General features: G+C 39.1%; 1 protein-coding gene across 3 annotated transcripts in view; it reads right to left on the bottom strand.

The window, feature by feature from the left end:
- Nucleotides 1-24,560, bottom strand: part of SLAIN1 (SLAIN motif family member 1) — a 50,038-nt gene that overhangs the window by 5,471 nt on the left and 20,007 nt on the right. Inside the window, exons 3-6 of one of the 3 annotated variants that reach the window (XM_066545090.1) lie at nt 15,924-16,073; nt 13,921-14,070; nt 11,501-11,839; nt 1,832-1,996 (exon numbers count right to left, since the gene is read on the bottom strand). In XM_066545090.1, the coding sequence (XP_066401187.1) occupies nt 1,832-1,996; nt 11,501-11,839; nt 13,921-14,070; nt 15,924-16,073 (804 nt within the window). The remainder of the gene's footprint in view (nt 1-1,831; nt 1,997-11,500; nt 11,840-13,920; nt 14,071-15,923; nt 16,074-24,560) is intronic. The other 2 variants (XM_066545091.1, XM_066545092.1) reach the window with 2 other exon arrangements.

Below are 24,560 nucleotides of genomic sequence, written 5' to 3'. Positions count from 1 at the left end.
TGATTACAGACTGCTGAAAAACCTCTTGAATCCAATACTGTATCCAGTAACACTGCATTGAACTAAAATATCTTGTTCCACCCCCATCCTGAAAAAAAATCCCAGTCCATATTCATCCTTCTTCCTCCCCTCAGAGAGATTAAATTAGCCATTATAAGCACACTAAATCCACCCACGCATTTAGAGCTTTAAACGGGAGAAACTGCTGAAGGTATAAATTAGTCACTGTTAGGTGATTTTGAGTGAGGTGGCATGCAACCACCACATCTTGTTCAAGTAACACTGCATTAAAGCATTACGAAGCATCACAGAAGTGTAAGCTCTATGCAGCAAAAGAATTAAAAGGCTATAAAAGGTCCTGAATGTAACATCATATTCCACAGCTGATGTTATGTAAACCATCATTTTAAATCAAGGCTATGAGCTCCAGAAGCTTTATATATATAGATTTTTCTACCCAATCCTGCCCTCTGGTGTACATTTGGCTAGCATCACTTTCTGAGTCCACTATCAACAGCCTGAAGCATATAAATTAAGATGCTACATTTAGAGCAATCCTTTTTCAAGTCTTTAAAAAAAGGACATCTTTAAACCATTTAAAGTCAAAGGAAAAATTGCAGGGGAGTGATTCAATTAAGACTATACAGTCAATATATTGTTATGGAACACTTATCATCACATAGCTCCTAAAATACCCCAACACAGCCACTTACTATGAATGTTTTTTTAAAAAAGTATTTCAGAAAAATTGAATTTTTTACACACACATATATAAGAGCATGAACATACAAAGAAATACGTACCTCTAAAATAATAAACAAAATTAAACTTTTAATGCACAACCATAAAAATCCATGTGGAAACCTGAACTATTTCCATTCTCATATTCAAGCAGGAAAAAATACAACAAAATAACCCACCAGTCAAGAATATTTTCCAGAAAAGAAGCAATTTAATTGAAAAAATTTATAACTTGTGCTCAACTTTGAAAGAAAACACCCAAAACAAGCTTTTGCCAACTTCTCCCTCCAAAACCTCACAGGAAGTGGAGAGCATAAGTTAAATCCCTTCTTCCCAAATTATTTATTTTTTCCTCTTTTTCCAGAGGCTTCTGCCTGTGTTCAGTGAAATTCACTTCTCCCATTTCCACTCAAGAACCTCAACCACTGTGCTAGAAAAGATGGGTTTGGATCTTGATCTATCTTGCTCACATACTATTTAATAATTAATTAATATTTCAGCTACTAGATCAATACTCCCTTCATCCCCCCATCAAGAAGTTACCTAAATTAAACCAATTACAGAGAAATTTTAATTCCCCCACTCAACAAGTATATTATACTTCAGAATATAATCCTCTTTTTACTGCATTTCCTCAGAAGAAAGTGGCTCAACTTCAGTAGGAGAGAGGTCATGTACTTTAAGATAGCGTTTATACAGAGTACTGTACAACCAGTATCGTATAAATTACCAAGAAAAGCAGATTTCAATTGTAGTATCAAAACTAAAAATGCAAGCTTACATGAATTAATTGCATTTTTGCTGTTTCTACAATATTACTACTTATTATTACTATCATTATTATTTCTGTTTTAATGCTGGCACAAGATAAATGGACAAAGGAAAAAAAAAGTGAAGACACTTTCAATAACAAGACTGGCAGAATTTGCTTTCCAAAACAGAAACTTTGAATATCCTGAGGATTATTAAAATCTGGTGCAAAAGAACCATTTGCTTTTAAATTTTCATCAAACAAAGGATCAGTGACCAGGACATGTATTCTACCACTTTCTCCATCTCTTGTGCTCAGGTAAAGAACACAGGTACTTACTACACGACTGCATCCTTGAAATCCCATTACTGGCTCCATGTAAATTGGAGTCAAAGCTCTGGCTATTCCTCACAGTGACAGGAGAACCAGCAAAGCCAGCAGTACTGCTGATGGTGGGGGTGCTTGGCATCCGAGCAAGGTTAGGCATGCTTCTGCGGAGTTTGTCTGCAGCAAAAGAAGACAACACCCACAGTCAGGTCAGAACTTCCAACAAACACAAGCAGCCTCAGTGTCAGTCCTGTAGAAAATCAGGAAATCAGTATCATAACAAACCACTTCAACAAAAAGAGATGTTTTGCTCTACCAGAAGAACACAAATATGTTATTGACAGCCTTCAAGTTGAACCATTATGTCTACTGTAACAGCATGATTATTCATAAGTAATTTTAAAGACACCAATAGGCAGTACATTTGCAGAACTGCAAGGATTTAAACAATAAATAGTGATGAGTTTCACATGGATGTGTAAAGTAGGTCAGGTGAACCATGCCCTAAATGTGCCTGTTTCTTTGCAGTGAATACAAAGTAAGTCTGCACTGGCAGTCAGACACAGCTATGTACTCTATGGATGTCAAAAGACAGGTGAGAAATCCATCCTAAGTGATTGAAGTCTTGCTTTCAGGTGCCAATAAGATGCTAAATAACTCCATTCAGAACCTAACCTTGCTAGCATGTTAAGTTTCTGCAGGGAGCCACATGCAAAAAGTGCTAAGTCTTGATGCTGTTCAGTTGCTTGGAGCCCTGGGTTGATACAAGAATTTTCAGATCTGGTGTTTCTCCCTCCTACCTCACTTGTGGTACCTGATTTGGTAGGCATTTTCAGAGTAGGTTTTTTTGTAGGGTTTTTCACAAAAACAAAGCTGCAAATGCCCCAGATGTTTTTGGGGCAGGTACAACCGCTAGCGCAAGTGTCTTAAGAGGTCAGAAGACACCTTCAATCCCATTCACACCAGTTTGTTTGAAGAGAGAAACTGAAACCTTCCTGACATCTCAAGGCAGCTTCCCAACCACACCACCGTGAGGGAATCTAAGGGAAAACTCTTCTGGTCTCTTCTGCCATCAGGGCAAAGGGAGATGACTCAGTTATGTGCAATCAGAAGGGACTGGAAGAAAGGAACAGACTGAAGGACCTGGTCCTGTGACATGGCAGATTTCAGTAAAGCACTGCTGTGGGAAAACAGTGGGCATTTATTAAACTGTCATTGACAACATCACCAAAGTTTGCCTCTTGGCCAGGTTCAGAAGCACAAGTGCTGCGCCCTCCTGAGGTGGCTACGTCCCCCCTCACAGCATGGCCAGCACAGAGGTCATCAGCTCCTGTTCCACATAGGTTCCAAAGGCTGGCAGATGATAGAAAGACTTACACTTCTCACACTGCAACAGAAAGCAGGGGTGTGCTTGTCCTGTCACAGCAGCTGCAACTGCTCTCTCCCACAGAGAGCAGGGCATTTCCAGACTGATGCTTTGGTTTTATGCATAGGAACAACACAGCACACTGCTTGGAACTGCAGCATGGGTCAACCTCCTGGCTCATACAGGGCAAGTTCAGTTCAGAGAAACTGCAGATTTATTTAGAAACCTCTGTTGATCAGTCCACATAAATACACAACATATTTAGCACCATCATTAGCTCCTCTAATCCTTAAAACTGCTAACAAGTGAAAAGTAATAAGACGTGACAGTACAGTTCTATCTATACAAGTTATTACGAGTCACTGACAGTAACTTCAATATATGTGATGCCTACATAACTCCAGTAACCTGTGTCACAGAAAGGCTATATCTCCAGCAGGAAAAGGAAATGAAAGGTTTGAATCCCTGGAATTCAGAGTACAGTCAAATCCTAATAAAGAACTACAGTACGGACAATCTTCCACCAAACAAGTCAGAATTGTGCTTCAGTGACTCACTACTGACTGAAACTGTCAGTGGTACAGCAATGAACAGCAAGGGGATCACCACTGTGGTGCAGCCAGGTAGTAAGTATTAATATCAGTGATGTAACAATGATAAAACAGTTATCAGGCTTCCAAAACTGTCCTGGGGATGCAAACAATAGCACCCATACAACTACTGTATGTATCTATCTCTAAAATATTCAAGAATTCTGCAAACTGAAGAGGGAACTGTCACCCTGTGATGCAATCCTTGGGCAAGATTGGCAAAAAAATCATGAATATGGGATGTCTGTAGCTACAGTTAATTCTGGAATCCTAGCCTACCCTTTCAAAGTTCTAGGTCCCAAAATCCTAATTCAACATCAGAGAACTTGGCAAAGAAAGGTCTGAGCAGCAGGATGGCGGTAGGGAAGATGGCACTGCATAAAACAGCTTTTTAAGTATCATGTTGTATAGTAGAATTCTTTGGACTCTACATGCTCTTTCCTTCTGAGATGGCATCAGCCATCCCAAGCATTATTTGTGCCTTGAACTGTCCAGTAGATGCAGCTACAATAGCAGAAAAATAGGTACAGAAGTAGCTTGGGATTTCCTCCATGTCTTGGGTGGCCACGTCTTTTGCCTCCTGTTCATTAGTCCCTTCTTGTTCCAGCAGTTTGCTCTGCTGCTGATTCATTCATTCCTCAGGCAGCAGATTCCTGCTGCACCTGCAAATTCTCATCCATCAAGCAGCTGCATTACTTCTTTGATGGGTCCTTGTGTCTGCTGAGATAAATGGCCCTGAAAAGCAATGAAAATAGCGGGTCAGTTCTGTGTTTGGAGAGAACCCAGAAACGTTCGCCTTGATGGCATTTTGCAGCTTTCATCTCTGTGGATGATGCATCCTCTTTCATCTCCTTCTTGAAGTTTGTTCTGTCACCTGCTTCCCTCCTAAGAACAGTAGAAAGAGTCTTAGAGATGTTTTGTTTGTAAATGAAATGATGGCTCTTGTGAGCTTAATATATGGAACCAGAAGGTGGGAATTATGTGATTTTAATATAATTTCAGGCCACTGAGATGTGAATAGATATGAACTTGCTGAAAATTTATGAGAAGAAAAAAAAAATATTTTTCCAAGCTGCTTCACTTTTCAGACCTCTTTGCTGTCCTAAGACTGACGAGAAAATTAATAGAGAGGAGATGGAATAGAGATATATTCTCAGTTGAGAATTAATTTGCTCAAACATCCTGTTTGTGATGAACACTGGAATTTGCTACAGTTTCTGCTACCTCTTCTGCACTAATCTGGTTCAGTGACAAACCTAAAACAATCATCAGTTGCTTGCAGCTGGTTTTTTAGGAAGAAGTGGATAGTAACACCAGTAAGGGACTTCAAAGGACCTACACCTGTTCAAGAAATTACTGGATGTGGCACTTGGTGCCATGGTCTAGCTGGCAAGGTGGTTGCCAGTCAAAGACTGGAGCTGATGATCTCCACAGCATCCATAGCTGTTACTGTGACCCACTACTGAGTCTCAACTATAACTTAGGCTGAAAAAAAGATGGTGCTTAAGTAGAATGCAGCCATATAAAGCACTACAGGTGTTATCTTCACCTTTCCCAGCCTTCTTTGAGATAAAATATTATGACCTACTGACACTGATTGCATTGTTGAGGTATTTGTACGTGTGAAGAAAATTCAAGGATAGGTCATGCAAGGGGAGTTAATAATTGGTTCCTGGTTCTAACCACCTTCTAAGAATAATTCATGCAAATACACATGTGCTTGTAATTTCATGAGCTTTCTTTAGGCAGCACACATTGCTCTTTCACATATCTGCAGTAGAACTGCCTACTGCGTGTTTATACTTTTCCCCAGATGTGGCATCCATGCTGAATTAGCCCATTGCCTCTAGAGCACAAGAAAAGCTGGAACTGTGAAATACAGATCCTATGCCCTCAACTGAAAATGTACATGAAAAGGCCACCTCACAGCACGGATCGTATTCACTACTACTAGAAACAGGTCAAAAAGCAGGAAAAGGAGTCCCTTCTTTGTCAAACATTCCACAAAATTACAGTGAAGACAACGGTTCACCTCTCACCCAGCAGCCTCAGTTCTGATTTTTGCCAGGAAGTTCTTCTTCTGATGCTATTTCTTCTCTGAAGTCAGCTCAGGATCAGTGGCCCAGCTTCTTTCTGGCAGGACACCAGAACAGGCAGCACCTGCTTTCTGTCTTCTGATCCCTGCACCGCTGGTGGCTGTCCCCATTCCACTGCTGCTTTTCTCTTCCCTTGCCTGACCTGATACTATCACTGGCCAAAGATTAATTCCATGCAAACAGACCTTGTCCTCAGAGCAAAGCTGCTCCAGAAGAGGTGCACTCTTGGTGGGCTGCCAGATGGGGACTTCTGTAGCAGTCTTTGGCCAGTATCATCTTCTAGCTGCCAAAATGCCTCATCCAATGAGGTTCTCCTTGCAGGGAGGGCTTAAGTCGACTCTACAGTGAAGTCTCTTAAAACACATTTTTTCCTTCACAGTTATTCTCTGCAAGTGTTGTCAATGTTTTATTTGAACAAAAGGACTCCCAAACCTCACCAAAAGCACAGAAATGTAATACAATGAATCAGAATTATTGGTGTCTCAGAGAAATCTGTATCACTGTTTGAGGTACCTTAGCAGGTTCTCACACATATTTAAATCTTTCACAGAAATCCTGCAAATTCAATTCTGCCTTAGCCGCATTGTACGTACAAATAGGTCAGGGTAAAGCCATAAGGAAAAAACCCATGCTTCTTGATTTTAAATATTATGTTCCATATTATGTAGACATTCAGAGTGTGTTCTAAAATCCTTAACAAACTTGTAGACTTTATAACAACTTCTCTTGTAGACTCTATTACAACTTCACTTTATGGGATTAATTTCTCTTCCTCATCTCTGAAGACTTGAGATGAGTATCTGCAATATATTTGTCACAGTTATAGCATTTGTAACATCCCAAATACACCAGGGTCTTTTAAATGGTCTGTGGAATCACAAGCTGATACAATAGTCATCAGTGTGTAAAAGCACAAATACAGATTAAAGCAAGTCCTCCAGTTAAGTGAGTGATGCCATTCTCAATAATGTCAATACCTACATTTTATTCAGAATTATTACTTCATCTCATCCTGGCTCCACATGCATATGTCTCCCGCCACAGACAGAGCCAATTAAAGATTTTTCCATTAGCCTTCCATGAGTTCTCCCATTGATCATTGTCCTCAATATTATCCAAAGGCAGCAAAGTAATATTGTTTTAGTCCTTTTCTGTAATAAAGTCTGCAATAATTTCCTTTCTTACCAAGCAAGAGAGGTTATGAGAAGAGAACACCTCATAAGTCTATGCTGAACCTATATCTAAACACAATTTACTGCTGCTCTTCTATGTCTGCCTGGAGTTTGCTTAAAAAACCCAAACAACAAATGGAAACCACAACTGCAGCTTTCAAAATGAGGCAATTGCCAATGATATTCATCGTATTTTTGAAGTATAGGCGAGAAAGTTACTCATAATTAGTAATTTCTGGAAAAGAGAATTTTTTCAAGTGAATATCTGTGGCTTTTTTATGAAGGTATATGCCAAGCCAAAAACTTAAAAAGCAATGTGAAAAGGAAGTAGAAAATAACATTAGGATTAACCAGACTGAATGTGTTGCTACTCCATGAACCATATATTTTTCATCCACCCCTTCTTACTGTATTATAATAAACTCATTCTTTACCTGGATAATTTGTCCAAAATACAACGCTTCCAATTTTCACATATTATAAAAAAAGACACTTTAAAATACATATAAAATAAGTGGTGCCAGGATAAAAGGTTGTGAGCAAGTTGGCCTCAAGAGATGGAAAGTAGGCCTGAACACAAGAAAAATCAATCCCATTTTCAGTACCTTGTCTATCCTGGATCTTGATTACTCTGGATGATTTCACAGCACTATAGTTAACCATTACTTCTGGTTTCAGAAAAACAGATGCATAAAAGGCAAAAACCCTATCAGCTAAATAATAGAATTACTAAACAGAAATAAAATATATTTTAAAAAAGTTGAAGTGAAAGCAGTTACTTTTGAATCAAAGTAAGAAAAAGAATGTATACTTATGGACAACATAAAGCAGAAACCAGCTTGGTTTTATGAATTTCGGTGGTATTTCTTCTACAAAAATGATTATATATAAAGTATTCTTGATATTAATAGTTAGCAGTGTTTTAAGTTGTTAACCAGTAACTTCTTCAAATTAGACTAAGGGGAGAGAGACATAAGAATAAATCTTTCCACTGCAAACACATTAGAAGTTTATTAAAGCATAAAACACACACTAACTAGACAAACTCACTTCAGCTAATTGAAACAAATACTTAAAAAGCTGTTCACACCCTATCTCTCTCAGTTTTTCTTTAAATTATCTATTTTCTGACACATCAACTAACTACAAAATCCCCCAAAATCAGGATACCTTAAAAAGTTCACAAATGTAATTTTTCTGATGTAACTCATCATTACAGAAAATTCAGCTGATTTAGGAAGAGGGTGTGATTCAACAAGGAAAACAAATCCAGACAGATTTCACACAAAGTTTACCTATATTCTTGCCAGAACTGGCAATAAAACCTATTAGAAAGCAAAGATTACATACACACTCCACAGACAGTGGCTGTGAAAATGCTGTTTAAGAGGTAACAACCAGTACACCTACAGCTCATGCTACAAGTGGCCCCACATACACCTCAAACACATTGCAATATATTTCACATCTAAACATATTAAGATTGGCACACACCTGCCACTTTATGCTAATGTTACCAAGAGCCTTCCAGTACAGCAAGCTGTTGGGGACTGGCAGTAAATGTGACTGACACCATTCATTTAGACATGAGGGGAATAAGGTGAGATAAAGAACCTGGACCTGAGAGAGGTGATAACATGGTGTGGTGTGGTCCAGAAGTACGTAATTTTATCTTCAAAAAGATGTACAGCAATTGAAAACAGGGCGGAGTGTCAATATTACAGCAGGGGCAGCACTTTGCTACAACACATTAGCAAGAACAATGTGCAAGCTCACTAAATTATAGCTTCAGACACAGCTGGAAAACATTTGAGAGACTATTCTCACCCCTAGAAAAGGCAGAAGATCACTAGAGGACCAGAAACTGCAAACCATTTATTTGCTACCTAAAATATAATCCTGTGAATGGAGAAGAAGCTACAGTGAGAGACCAGACACCTGGTGCACAAGTCAGTGCCTATGTGAAGGTAGCACATGGCATCCCACAGATCCTGGGGTGTTTATGGAAACTAAACAGCATTGACACAGGGTGATGGTGAAGCCAGGGTGCACCAAAGTACCTCATGCAATTCTACCTGGACAGCTGAATTAGGCCCTTAATACAGAGGTAGGCACCCATATTTTAGCACATAAATATAGGTGCTTCTCATCAGGCAAAAAATACTATACTCCTAAAAGAATTATTGAAGTTTTCCAAGTTTATCACACCTTCACCATATTTTTCACATGCAGGGAATTAAGTACCTCACCTAGAGGACCATGCCAAACAAAGGTCACCAAAAGAAAGTAGGGCAGCATCCCTCAAACTATTTGCCTAAAGGCAAAAAGTTGTAATTAAGCTAAATATGCAGACTAGTTTAGTGGAAATACTGTGTCAAAGCTAAATACTGGGGTTTTTACCCTAGACCGAGTGTCAAAATTCAACAGTTACTTGCTGCTTGTTTTTCTTTTATGAAAAGCTCTGTGAATGCCCAGATGAAGCAGAGGCCAGACCCCTAACTACACATACAAGAACAAAAGTGATCTCTTTGGGGGAAGACAAACAACTAAAGATTTCGGAAGACTGCTGGAATGGCCAGCAGTACAGCATGTGGTACGTGTGACTTAATAATTAATTATGGATCATGCTTTCCCCATTTACTGAAGGCAGAAATTAAAGGTTCTGTTTTTCCATCTTTCACATCCTTCCTTCACAACTGCCCTTGTAAACTAGCAGTGTGGAACACACCATCCATCACAGAGAGCTACAGACAAATTCTTGTTTTGCAGTCTACCTCCATTTCAGTGTGCAGGAATTCTTGAGAGACAATGAAATTGTTGCCAAGATGGTAAGTGCTGATAAGATGCAATACTACACAGACACCCTCAGTACAATGAACACTTGCCTCCTTATCTCCTTGTCTGCCAAAAGAACACAGTCAAACAAAATGTTTCTCACCATCAGTATTTGCCACTTATGTGGATCAGAGTTTCATGTGTTAGAGGCTGAAGGTGTAGAAGCTGAGGAGATCATCCCTCCTAAAGACAGTGGTACTGACTATTACAGCACTGTCATTCCTGCAAACAGGTAACTGAAGTCATGTCCCCAGCTTCTGGGTTATGCCAAACACATTAACCAAACACTTCAAAGATCCTGAGAAAAAAGTCAACCAGGCAATAAAACTGGTGGTCTTTTACATTTATACACTTCACAGTTAATAAACTAAGAGTCTAATGTTTTTAGTACCTTAAAGGTTTTCATGCCTTTCTATGCAGGAAATCCAATGCTTAAGTTCCACTGACATGGAACATAAAAAAAATAATTCAAAACACATTTGGGAGCCACATAAAAACATGGCAGCAACAAATCATTCTCTTATTCCTGAACAAAAGTGCCCCAAAGCCTTCCCTTCTAACTCCCAACATTTCTGCAAGCCCAGCAATGCTGTCCCACTCTTGTACCTCCCTGACAAGAGAAGTAACATTAAAATTAATATGGCACAAATGCTGTACCAACAGACACCCACGCTGCTCTACCCTCTGTTAACATCACTTCTCCTGCCACTTGTCAATTATATTTCCATGCCAGGGCTTACTTTGAATAGAAGTGTTTTGGGCACCAACCTGTCACGTCTTGTTTGTCAGAAAAGCAACATGCATACCTGTAGCACCATAAATAGCAACTATATGTTGTTTTGAACAGCACATTTATTTTTTTGCCCAAGGGTGAGCTGTAACCTGCAATGTTACAAACAAGACCTTGGCTGGAAATGGATTGTTTAGAATTAACTTGGGGGAAAGACTGAAGATACAGGAAAGTAAAATGCAGCAGAAAGAAGAAAAGTTGTGATCATAATAAGGAAAGAAAAGAAGTTAACAGCAAAAATGGAGGGAAACTTAAATCGCGAGTAAGCACAGAGATACAATCTTCCATATTCTGGAATGCATCTCAAATGCAGTGCAAAAAAGCAGCAATATCTCAGGATAGTTCGGGAGTGACATTGTCTCCAACTACTTTAACAATCAGCCTTATCAGACCTGGAACAGAAGCAAAGGGCCACAAGCACTCATCACAGCACAGCTGCATTAACAGCAAACTCAGGGATAAGAAAAGGAAATTAAAATCTGAAAACCCAGATCTGTATTTTACTGCATCCACAATGGACATATGTACATCAAGCTTGAAAGCCCCAGAGGTTCTTCTAGCCAACTATTAGCCTGCTAAAACATGCCCTGCTTTACTTTCTGTTTCTTTCTTCACTTGTGGTCATCTTTGCAGCATTTTAAAACAGACTAAAGCAACAACTTTCATGACCAGGTCACAGATTACATTTTGTAGAAAACTGCTTAGCAATAACATCCCTTCATCATTTACGCAGGCTTAAATTACTTGTCACAATTTATGTACAATTCATCTTTAAAATGGCACTGGCACTTGGCAGAGACAAGACCACTTCTCAGAAAAGCATGCAACCCACCTCCATTAATCCTATTTGGTTGCTGCTCTGGAGTTTGGGCTTGAGGAGAGTAGAAGGGCTGCTGATAGGTATTTGTAGGGAATTGTGGGGAAGTAGGGCTCCTCCTGCAGTCCCGGATACTGGAGAAAGTCTGTGAGTGAGGAATCCCTCTCTGGAAGGGGGAGCAGCGAGTCAGACGTGGCTGCGGAGGTGGAAGGTGGTCAAACTCTTCCTCATCCTCAAGACTATAGCGATCATACTCCTGGTCACTGCATGTCCCTTTTTTTCCCGCATTCAGAGAAACACTGGAAGTGTGCCTTGACACAGATGCTGAAGTTGAAGCATAATCTTGCCTAAGGCCTGTAAATTCCAAGAGGAGGATGATTCAGCTTCTGCTAAGTGATTAACTCTAAATATGCACTTCAATCTTGAAAACTACACAGGTAAGTAGACAGAATTTTACATCAAGAATTGAATTTAAAATGTAATCAGGCTGAGGATCTGATGGAGGATTCATCTGATCCACCTCTCAGGCATCTAAGCCTGAATTCTCTCCTTGAATTATTTTTTTTTAAAATAAAATACTAAAACAGAATACAGGAGTCCCCAAACGATGTCTTAGATGCCTTTCTTAAGAGGTACCTCTCTCAGGAGGCACATATTTCTCTGCCAATAAGGATTACATGAGTACTAAGTTTTTAACTTCTCAATACTCTTAATCAGAGGAATTACACACACATTAGTTTTCCAAGCTGTTGCTATTGAACATTTGTATTCGTGCAACAAAAATGTTTACAATGACATTTCTTAAGCCTACAACCCACCTAAATCTCCTGGCTCTCCAAACTCTCTGAACAAGAATTACTCCCTGATAGCATCCAGTCCCATGGACAAGGCTTAGTGGTAACACAACTGTATTTTACACAGGTACACAATCTTCTCAGACTGTATTTTACACAGTACACCCTCTTCTCAGAATGCCAAGTTTTGAAAACCATCTTACAATAAGCACCACCCTCTAAGAGCCTGTTTGCTCTGGGTCAAGTGAGAGGGAAACATTTACATCACTTGCACATCCATCCTTTCTCCAGATGCACAGCAAAAACAGAAAAAACACTGCACTTCCAGGAGACAAGTAACTCTGAAGTAGCTGCAGATAACAACCTTCCTAGACCTTCAAGAAGCCCTAATTTTTAACAGATGTCTTTGCTTCATAATGCAAACTTCTTAATATGCTTCCTCTCCCTCTCCTCAAGTGGGAGTTTCTATTTGTGGCTGTGAAGAGAGCGTGCCTGCGTGCACGTATAGAACTGCCACTTTCCACGGGATTAAGTGGTCAACAACTGTCACGTGCTCACTCTCCATCAGCTGCCACTACAAGGATGACATACAATCAATTGCACATGACACAGATTTGAAGAGAAACCAGCATTTTTCTTTCCAGCCTGCCAATGCCCTGATTCCTTAAAGTGCTAAGTACCTGAAGTATTTTTTAAACCTCACTGTGAAGGAGATGAGCACAGCTGTCATTTAAATAATGCAATCCTTTGTATGCTTGACAGTCATAACTCTTTTTCTTTTTAAAATTAGAAGACTTGTTAATTTCGCTGCTGAACCTGATGCATGCCACCAGATATTCAGCAAGCTCTCCTGCTGGCAGGTGATCACTCTGCCTGCCCAGTCTGGTGGCTTCAGCCAGATCATGGCTCTACTTTTTTTTCTCATTTTATTATTTTTGATTTATATAATCACTTATTACTTGGCATTTTCATTCAGGCCCCGTCTGTGAATTTCTCTTGCTTTTAATCTCATCACTTCCTCCTTGATATCTCACTTGGCACTAACTGGATTCGGGAGAAATACTCCACTTAATGTCTCAGTAACCTCTAAGTCAATTGCCCTTTATTTATTAATAAAGACATTTTACAAAAATTACTATTAAGCCAAACTAAAATCTATGTCAAAGAAGACTTTAGACTCAGATTTGTGCATAATTACTATTTTTAAACCAAAGTATTGAATTTAAAAGCCCCAATTCTGTATTTAAGTGGGATTTCATTTCAAAACTCACCTGAAAATATAAGAAAATTGAAGTGGAGGCAAAGAAAGCCAAGAGAGCTGCTTATTTTTACCTTTCTCATTAAATGCATGCATGAGAAAAAATGCTTTAGGATCTTCCCTCTCCAGAAATAAAATTATTTCAATTAACATTCAGGAAAACATAAACATCAAATGTTGAAAGATCCAGTACCAGTTCAGATTAACATGAACCCAACAACATGCACACCTTCTCCATGCAGGTGAAGAGTACTTCCACTTGCCACTCAAGAGGCAATACAACTCAAAAAATATTTACTTCACTGAGACCAGACTGGAGCAGTTTTAACTATAATGAGAAGTCTTCCTCAGACTGTTATGAAAACCAAAAAAGTGCCACCTACTCTCCTCCTGTAGACGAGCCATGATTTGAACATCAGTGAGGTCCTGCAGCTTGTATCCCATGGAGATGGAATCATCTTCCAGCTCCGAAGTGCTCAGTTCACTGTCTATCGATGACTGTGGACTCAAAGGGGAACTCCTAGAAATGTACCCTAAGTAAGAAAGCATACACTTTAGGCTACAAATATGTCTGGCCACCTTCATTCAGAATCATCTAAATTTACATTACAGTAGCTTAAAACATTTTCTGAATAGCACATAAAAACTTTCAGAAGTGTAGTGCAATTCACTAACAATTAGCAAAGAGCTTTGATATTCATGAGAAGTAGTAAGTGTAGGTATGGATCATGAATTCCTTGGCTTGTTCCCAAAATAGCATTGCATAGCCCAGACAATGAATAATTTACCCAATACTGTTCTGATACAGCTCAGATTAGTGTAGTCTAACCAACATCTGCATTTGCATATCTCTTATGGGACTGTGTTTCTCCCTACTCTGTTTTGAAAAACAAGTGGATATGTGTCACTGACTTCTGCTCAATACTCAAATGCCATTTAGCTAAATTTTACTATTCTTTTTTTATACTATATATAATTATCATATAACTCAATCTCAGTAACAATTAAGGTCGAACATTATGCAACAGAGAAAGCATTACTTTCTTCACAGAGCTACCTTTTTGAAAGGCTCTGGATTTTTCCCTGAGTTTGATAGTAAAATATAAACTAATCTGCATGAGTTAGTTGTTGTCCAGCTTTAAAGAAAAATCCCATCAACTAAAACAGTAAATAATTTTCTAATGTCCTGTGGACCAGTAGAGACCCACAGCCTGCAGGGCAAGAACTGCTGTGACTATGGCTCTCCAGCTGTGCTTGTATCACAGGTGTGTCTGCATCCTCAAGCACTGCTGAAAGCAGCCACCTAAAATTCATCCTAAAATCAGCTATTTTCTAATAATATCTCCAAAAGAAAAGGACAGGCAGGGGATTACTTTGCTTTGAAGGATTGTATGGAGTAAATGTGTTTGCTTTCTTAAATGTGCAAATTACAGCAGTCCCTGAGGTTCTGCAGAGGTAGAAACAGCTGTGCTCTTTTGGAGCCGCAGAGGGAAGCTAGACAAAGTACCTGAGGGTATCTCAAAGAGCATGAGTTCATTTAGCAACTAGGCTTCATCCCACTGAATAGGGAAGACATTTTACTCACATGCAGACAGCTACAGCAGGCACTCTGTCTGGAGCTATTTCTCACTCACAGTGCCCATATCCCTCAAAATAGGGATTTCTGCAGTGATTTCAAGCGCTGTAAGGAACACTGCACACAAATGGGTGTGACACTGATCATCAGCCCATCCTCAGCCCATGCCTGCTCCTGCCAGCAATAAAACATTAATGCCTCTTGCCCAGAAGATTGTTTTCTCCACTGCCACTGCAGTTTAAGATAAGTCACAGATACAAACTGACTCCTGATATTTGTAGTGAAGAAGGAAAATGAAAATCCTTGCAATTTACAGACCACAGAAAGTTTTCTATTTTCCTAGAACTTGTGTATTCCCTATAGTGGAAAACATAAAATAAATCTTGAACAAATAGCAACAATATCAGCTTGAAAACAGGCACGATTCTGCCAGCTATTCTTATTATAAGTTCTCACTGCCAATTTCATTACACAGCTGTACGTATGTTTCTGTGGCCACAAGGAAGGGGTACCAAGGGGCAGAAATAAGTAACAAAGCTGGGGATTGTTTAAGCTGACACAGTCACAACTGTACTACTGGTAAATCATTAGTGGTATTTACTAGTATCACTCTCCCGTAACATGCTGCATAACACTTGTAGTTAACAGCCAAACTTTAGGGTATTAAAAAAAAATGCCCAAAACTCCAATTTCCCTCTGAGAGTTCATATACAATTATCCAAAAAGAGTACTGCTGTTAAATGCTAGCAGGATTAGATACAATCAAGCACTTTTGTAAGCACCACAAATCAATAAAAAGATAAGCATTACCTGTCCGTTCAGGTGTTAGTATTGCTTTACTGGAAGTTTTAGAGAAGCTGGGACTATTACAGCCATTGGTATATGGGGTGAGTCTTGCAACAGGACTATAGGGAAAAGCCAAGGAGACAGGTGTAGAGAAGAGGTTCCGCCATCGGCTAGCTGTTATGGATGCGAGGGAGGAGGGGGAGAAAACAAGATTTACAGTTATTAATAGAACAGTACTGTCAGAGAGAAAAATCATCTCATCTTAATCTGTTCATCATACATTTTCTACTTAATACAAGAGGAAAAAAATGGTGAAAATTCAGCAGCAAATCAGAGGATCAGTGCAGTCTTCTGCGTGTAAAAGTGAGCTCTAAAAGGTTTTCTAGCAAATAAATCTTGACTACATTTTGCATGTACACCTTTTTGGTATATATTCATCACATACATCACTGGGTGACCAACACACAAATAACAGAGGAAGTAAAAACTCCTATAGTTAGCAGAGAAACGAAAATGAAATTTATAGTGCTCTTCAAGGAATTGTTCATGACAATTAATCATCACACAATTGAATTAGCAGCTAAATTATCAGTTATGGGAGTTCAGAGACAGAGCAGTAAAAGACACTTAACCATCAAGTGCTAAAAACAACTGTAATCCCACATCAAGCTTTTAAGCTACCATATTTTCCTTTCTCTTTTTACACCACCAAACTTCTGATTGCATAAGCATGATTTTTTTTTCACTGTTTCTGGAATATCAGAACAAGGCATCCCTTTTTCTATACATTGTTTACAAAAAGCTTGCAAGGCATCTGGTCTTCTAAGCAATATCACAAAGCACTCAGAGTCAGCAAAAATAAAGCTAAAGGCTTATTTCATTTACATTTATTTAATTTACATTTTCTTACTCACCCAGTAAAAGTATTAATACAACTGTCCTTTGTTCGCCTATTTTACGTACCTTGAAAAAGTAAAATAAACAACATTCACATGCTCTTCCAAAAATAAGTAAATATTAGTAATAAAATTGTTTTAAGAAAAAGGAAAATTTAAAAATACATCCATTTCAGAGAACTCATACAAATACAAGGAAAGATGAAAAACATACGATGGGATTGCTTTTTTTTAATAGAATCTATTTTCTACTCATAGATGTTATGTAAAGTGAGACAAGAGGGGGAGCCATGAAAATACTTACACCTAGCTTTTAAATCAATGGCATAACCTCAATGTTCAGCAGGTGCTCTTTGCAGTGTCAGATGCCACAAACTGATTTTCAAAACCAGAAGGGTCCAAAAGCCCCCAAAAGCCATTCTCCATTGCATGGCTACTTAATACTACAATCTGCTGTGTTATTTGGACTTGTTCATCTGGTCATTTTACATGCTAACAGCCAGTCAAATAATACTCAAGTTTTCTGTTTTCAAACCTCCCTACCACCAAAATGATTTATTAGGACATACAAACTTTATTCCTCTTTCTTGCTAACATCAACTTCAAGTATTCAAGTATTCAACTTCATGGGAAGGATGTCTTGGTGGGCTGTCAATCACATCCTCACAACTTTTGGAGTAATCAGTTTGTCATCAATCCAAACAGTGCCATTTCTCCTCCTATTCCTTTTGCTTTGACCTACTTAAATGTATCCTGGGTTTTTAAGGAGTAAAAGCCTCTTCAACTCTTCCCACAAGTGCTACTAAGCTTAGAATGAAGACAACTGCCTGGTTCCAGCACAAGCACAAAGCAGACTGCTGGGGACAGGGAGTACCTGCAGGGCTCAGGCTCTGAGGAAGGTAGCTTAGTACACATAAGTAACATAAAAATTCAAACTGCATTCTTTGCTGTCCCGTCACCAAAGAATTACTGCAATTCTCTCATTTTTGGTGATTCTAGTTCCTTCAAGCTCAAAGAAACCCAAAGTTCTGAGATCTTTAAAGGCAGCATCAGCACCACTTTCAGGAAATTGCTCGATGCCAACCAAGGCACACAACACAAACTTCCCAGCTGGACTGTTTGTCCTCAACATTCACTAACAGGATCAGTTCTAAAGTGAAGCATGCAAGTGTCTCAGGACAAAAAGGAATACAAACACAGATGAACATAACTCTACAAACTAGCAGTTAACATGAGTCCCTGGGGATGAGATTAATTCACAAGGTGTTAATAACAGCAAATTGATCTAAGGTATTCACTGAAATAAATCCATACAGTAAGAGCAGATCTCAGTATCACATCCACAGCTAATGTCTGTCATTTCCACCAGGAACCATCAATAAGAGCAAGGGATGACAGTTGCCTGAGATTTTATTTTCCTGCCTAGGACAAGCTACTGCTTTGTAGCAGCCTGATCATTTGCCAGGCCAATTAGCTGCCAGCATGTTCTCACCCCCAGATGTGGTTGGGCACACGGCATAAATAAACATCATTCATTACCCTCTACAATAACCACTGTGAGCTGGCCCACTGAGCACAAGGCAGCAGTTATTGTGACTCTGAAAGCAAGAACCCACACCAAGAATTTAATTAGTATTTATGGCTAACCAGATTTCAAACTCCTCTTTCAAACAGTATGTGTTCTCAAGGAAAGATGGATGGATGGATGGATGGATGGATGGATGGATGGATGGATGGATGGATGGATGGATGGATGGATGGATGGATGGATGGATGGATGGGGCCAGGAAGCTCTATCTACACTAACCTCTATATATACACTAAATCTCTAGGGATACCAATGTAAAATATTCCCAATCCTACAAACTTATGCCTCTCTGCCTAAAATAAAACTTTCCAGTCTAAACATCAGGAAATTATGGATACTTTTTAGGCATATGAGTAAATCCATTGTTTAGGATCAAATATAAAAAACAGCTTTCATTAGGTTTCAAATAGGAATATCAACATACATATTGAGCACTTTATCATACTAAGAAAGACAGCAAAATTAGACTTACTGAAGTCTTGTGCTAATGCCAAAACCATAAAAAGGTACGTAGGAAATGAGTGCTATAGACATGCAAGCAAATATGTAAATTCATGTAATATTTGTAAAATCCCAAAAGTGCAATAGATAGTAATTTTAGAACACTTATTTTGCTCCAAACTGAATGTGAGACTATCCTGGTTAGCATGATAAGCACCACTCTGCTATGCATGGATGAGACAATGTTGTTAAGACCTTTATATTAAGTTTAAAATCCCAGCTGTTCAGCTCTGAATTTTACAGTATTTGTAGCTTCTTCTTAAAGCCCCAATGCCAGTTACCTGCAGATGAAGTAAGATGATCGGGTACCCTTTAAAAACAAAGTAAGTTTCTAATCTTTGCAGTTGAATAGAAATATAGATAATTCTGCTCTGAGTAACTTATACTGAAGATGCACTGAAGGAAGGAAGAGATTCAGCCATGAAAAGGAAAGCAGAGGCATCTAAAACAACAACCAAGAGAAAAGAAGCCAAAAAATCCATTTCATTTGCTGACATTGAAGATGTAAATGCTCTAAATTTCACTTCTTGAAGCGTTAAGGTGGTGGAATGAACATTGTAATAAAATAAGCATAAACTGTCCCAGTCATCTTAAGTCTACAGCTATTAGAAGTGTCCAACTTTTTGCATATTATTTCCTTAGTTTTGATAAAGTCTTAATAACTAGACTGCTGATAATGCACTGTGTTACACAATACCTACTCTAATATGTTAAAAAAAGGACTTTCAAACTGACCACATAAGTAAGCAATCAAAACCTTTCCTTCCAAAAATAAAATCAGCAACAAGTGAGACTGCTCATACCTTTTAAATATTTCCTAACAGAATTGAAGGTTTGAAAATTAATTAACTTTATTTTTATAACATCCCCGGGGATATCAAAATGCTAAAACAGATGAAAATAGTAACTCATATAGGAAAATACGAGCAAATAATTTAAAAAAAAATATTCACCATACTGACGCCTGTGAATAATCAGTATTCAATAAGAACTGTTGCAAAATTTCACATGAAAGCCTGAACAAGTGAACATCCACAGAATTGCAGCACTCAAAAGGAACCACACACCCTGCAAAACCACCAGATTCTGTACCATCTTTAAAGCAATCCCCTTCCTAAAACTAATTCCTCATTTAAGCCACATAAGGTAAAAAAAAAAGTCCTAAACACATACAGAAGCATGTTTTTGAAAGGGAAGATGAAATTTGCTATTTAAATTAATGGGAATGTTCATCAGCTGGAACACAAGGTAATAACAGGTAGAGATCCTTGTTATGTTGTTTTAGTTATGAGGGGTTACACTGGTGTGAACAGGGACAGTTCAAGAAAAGATCCTCTGTTTGAGGAATCAGATACACCCAGAACATCATATGTGATATTTCTAGGACAAGTGGATGACCAACCTGGAACAGGTTGCCCAGAGAGATTGTGGAGTCTCCCTTACCAGAGGTACTTGAAAGCCCTATGGACACAATCCTGTGCAATGCATTATAGGATAACCCTGCCTGAGCAGGGAAGTTGCACCAGATGACCCACTATGGTCCCTTCCAGTGTGACCCATTCTGTGATTCTGTTGTTGTATTAGCTAAGGGTGCAAGGGTTTCCAAGAAACCAAACCAAGTACATGCACATTTTAAACACCTTCACATTTTCAGAACTCCATTATGAAACTCAGTGAGCTCAGTTTGCCAGAACAAGAACTTTCTTTCACTCTAAGCAACACAAACAAACAATTTTTTTTTGCTATAAAACCAGAAAACAATAAAATCATATATATCAGTCTTGTACTACTGACTAAACATGCTAAAATTATATCAGGCATCATCTGGCATGTTTATGCACTCAATTAGTTAACTTTTGCATAGGCCTTCAGGCAAAGTCAAACATACTTTTTAAGCTCAAGCTTAAAACAAATTATATAGCATACATGCAGACATTTGAATATGGGTTCTAATTACAAAGTCTGAACAAAATCCTCTCTTGAGCCAGCACTGGAGGAACACTTAAAATACTGTCAATCCGCAGCACTGCAAATAATTTTCTGCCAACACAATTTCTTTAGAGCAGAAAACCCAAACCACTTCCCTGGTGTATTCTGCATATGTGTGGTTGCACAGCAGCCACACTTAAAATAAAAATATCTGTCATGGGAGTAAAATACAGAGGACCTACATGGAAAACAGAAGCATTTAGCTGATCACAGGAGAAAATCCAGAGTACTAGAAGGGAATTCAAAACCCTCTCTTTACCATAGATAAGAATGTCTAGGCCAACTAAGAGGCATCACCTCAATGAAGCATAACTAATATCTCCCTCCCAAAGATCGATATTTAACCTTCACTTTTGGTCCCTGTAAAAAAGCAATGCAGAGTTTGATAATCAGACTACTCCTGCAGTCAGATATACATCTGGGAATTGCTATGTGTCTAACATGCCCAAAAAGCCTGACAGAGGAAAACATGAAGATATTCCCCACTACTCACTGATTAGTGCTGTTATCCAATACTGGCTCAAGAAGCAGGGAACATGGGCTGTTATCCAGTACTGGCTCAAGAAGCAGGGAACATGGGCTCCCACTACTCAGCAGCCTGTAGAGATTTACTTGAGTCACTTGAAAACCCAGAGTTCCTGTAAGAACTTGAAGCAATACAAGGCAGAAGACAGGTGCTAGATACTTACTAGGAACCAACACTGTTGCTCCTATCCAATAAAAAAACTTCAGGGAGCCAAGCTTTCAAAAAAGCAGAATCTGTATTTCAAGTACCTCAGTAGCTCCTGAACACATGAACCTTCGAACTACATGCAATCCTTTGGTCTGTTTCACAGGGTGAGGCACGCAGTGCTGTGCTCAGAAGGACTGTAATACCTTCCACAGTTTTTCAAAACACAATGTTCAAAGCTTTCCTTTGCAATTTTAAGTCATAAAATTCACTTTTTAGAAAAAATTATGGGTTTATCATTTACAAGATTGTAAAATCTGGGCTTAAGACAGCAATGTTTTCAGTTCCAATAACTGTGAGTAAAGAGCATTGAGTCATACCTGTAAATTTGGAAGTTAGTTTGGGGCACGTCCATTTTCCCATCTTCTTGAATGTTATACAGCAAACTCCTGACTTTTCAAGCAGCACACTCCTAGTTCCAGTCTCCCACAGCCATCAGCTTTGGTCATCCCATCAGCTTATTCCAGTTTGATTTCCTACCACAGCTGTAGCTCAGCCAGCCATCCTACTAGTGGCAGAAACTTTGCTATCAGGCACAGTCACACCTCATATGCTTAATGCACATTTGCAGTCACACTGAAACTGTCATTGCCCAGAACTATTTCCTTGCCCTGTCACACAGAGATCACAAAATGCTTGAGGCTTGTTTGTCATGTCTGTCCGTTGATTTCTCCATCACGAGAGGGAGAGCACCCCCTCATTCCCAACTGCAATGAGAACAGAAACTTCCCAGTATAGACTGCAAAAGGGACTCCTTTCAAGAGTCAGAAGAATTGAGGGGTGGGGGGAAGGTGTTTTAAGATTTGGTTTTATTTCTCATTATTGTACTCTGATTTGATTGGTAATAAAATGAATTTTTCCCTAAGTCAAGTCTGATTTGCCCATGATGCTAACTGGTGACTGATCTCTCCCTGCCCTCATCTTGACACACAATCCTTCCATTAAATTCTCTCTCCCCTGTGTAGGTGAGGATGGGAACAAGAGCATAGTTTTGGTGGGCAGCTGGTGTCTAGCTAGGGGCAATGCACCACATGGACAAACAGAGACAAATTAGGAGGAGCTGAGAAAATTAATAGAGTGTCCACTTGCCCCTAAGCCTAGGAAACTGAAAAGCAACTTCAAGAGTATGTGAGAACTTCAGTTTTAAAAATGTGAGAAAACTGGGAGTACCTGAGAAATTTATTTCCCAGTTCATTCACACGAACTGATCTAGTATTAGCATAGAATGAGAAAGCAGTTCAGTTGGTATATATTAGCATAAAACTGCTTGATATACAGAGCTACAGCATATATCTCAAGAGCTGCCCCAGAAAAAACAGCACAGACCTCTTTTAAAGGTGGAATCAGAAAGACTGTCTAAATTGCAGCAGTTCCTGTAACTTGCAGCTAGCACAGCAAGGAATGCAATCAGCAGTGGTGTCTGGCATACTGCTATTGGTGCCAAATTGTAAATCTAAGATTCAGGACTAATACTTTGCATGACACAATCTAGTAGTGCCAATGACTACCTACTGGTGTGAGCAGGAAAGTTTCAAAGGTAATTGCAAATTACTCTTCTAGTTTAATGTATTCCAGTGAAAGACTGACCTGAAAATTGTTTTTGTACACACTGAATGCTGAAAACACAACCACAGCACCGTCCAGCTGCAGCACGCTGAAGAGCATGGAAACTCCAATCACCATTCACTGACCCAATTTTGTCACAAAAATTATTTTATGACATCAAAGGATTCAAAAGACTAGAAAGGAAATGGAATCACAGGGTGCAAGCTACTTCCTACAAATCCCAAAGAAGGATTTTACCTATGCCCTTTGGAGGGTAAGGTTGTGGGTTTTTTCTTGTTTTGTGGGTTTTTTTAACTTGGCTCTTTTTTTGAGGCAAACCTTTTACTGTATAGCTATGTAAACAGACAAGCACAGAGGCTCTGTGAAAAATGCAACTCTCTCAGCATTCATTTTCCTCCTGGGTACAAAACTCTACCTGCACTCACACACCCAAAAGCAAATGTTTGATTAGAGCTAACAGCCAAACTTGGCTTCCCAGCTTCCTGCCTTTGAGAACCTGGCCAAATACTATGCTGAAATATTAAGCCTTAGGCATGACCTAGGGCCCAAATATCTGTTCTCTCCCCAGCTCCCAGTTTTTACACAAAAAGTCAGTCTGATTCATTTCCATTCTATTTGGTGGATTGACCAGAACCCATGATCATACATGAGCAGCTCACATTTCAGCTAGTTTGAAGTAAGACAGAGCTTTCTGAGCAGACGACTCATTCTCATGTACCAATACACAGAGTAACCTGGAACAAAATATACAATCCCAGATTCTTCTACCAAACTATTAGTATCTCATTCATTAGGAAGAGCGTTTACTCCACCTAATTAAAAGCCTTCAAATAAGGCCTTAAGAGCCTTCAAAAACAGGATTTTCTAAGGATTCCTACCAAAGGGCACTGTGAACGCAAAAATTAACAAAGGAAGAATATACAAACTCACAAAAGAAGAATCCACCAAAGGTTAATAAATCACAACTAATTCAGGGTTCACATCTGGTTCTGTCAGTCACTGAACTGGCTATACAGCTAGCATGGTGTCAGGGCAGGCATATATAGTACTTCCCCACTATATTCTCTCTCTTCTAGTATCTATTTATGGTGCTTTAGGGTGCTGGATCCTGTGCCCCAGCCACAAGGAAGATGCTCTTACATACAGACATCAATGGCTGACCTTGTCACCTCAGGACACTATTTATTTCCAAGAGGAAGGAGAGGGAATGATTCATCTCACCTCTGCTTGCAAAGGACAAAGGGGTATAGCACCCCTTGCAAAGGGAGCTATACCCCTTTGTCTGCTCTGCCTACAATGGCAGCACAGTGTGACTGGCTCCAATACAGATCTCTGCATACATTCAAACTAAACTCTCTGACTGAATTCATTACAGAGAACAATAAACAGAG

This window comes from Molothrus aeneus, chromosome 2 (genome assembly GCF_037042795.1).
Source record: "Molothrus aeneus isolate 106 chromosome 2, BPBGC_Maene_1.0, whole genome shotgun sequence".
Taxonomy (NCBI): domain Eukaryota; kingdom Metazoa; phylum Chordata; class Aves; order Passeriformes; family Icteridae; genus Molothrus; species Molothrus aeneus.
The sequence above is the reverse complement of the archived record's forward strand: the minus strand, read 5'-3'. Positions and strand labels throughout refer to the sequence as shown.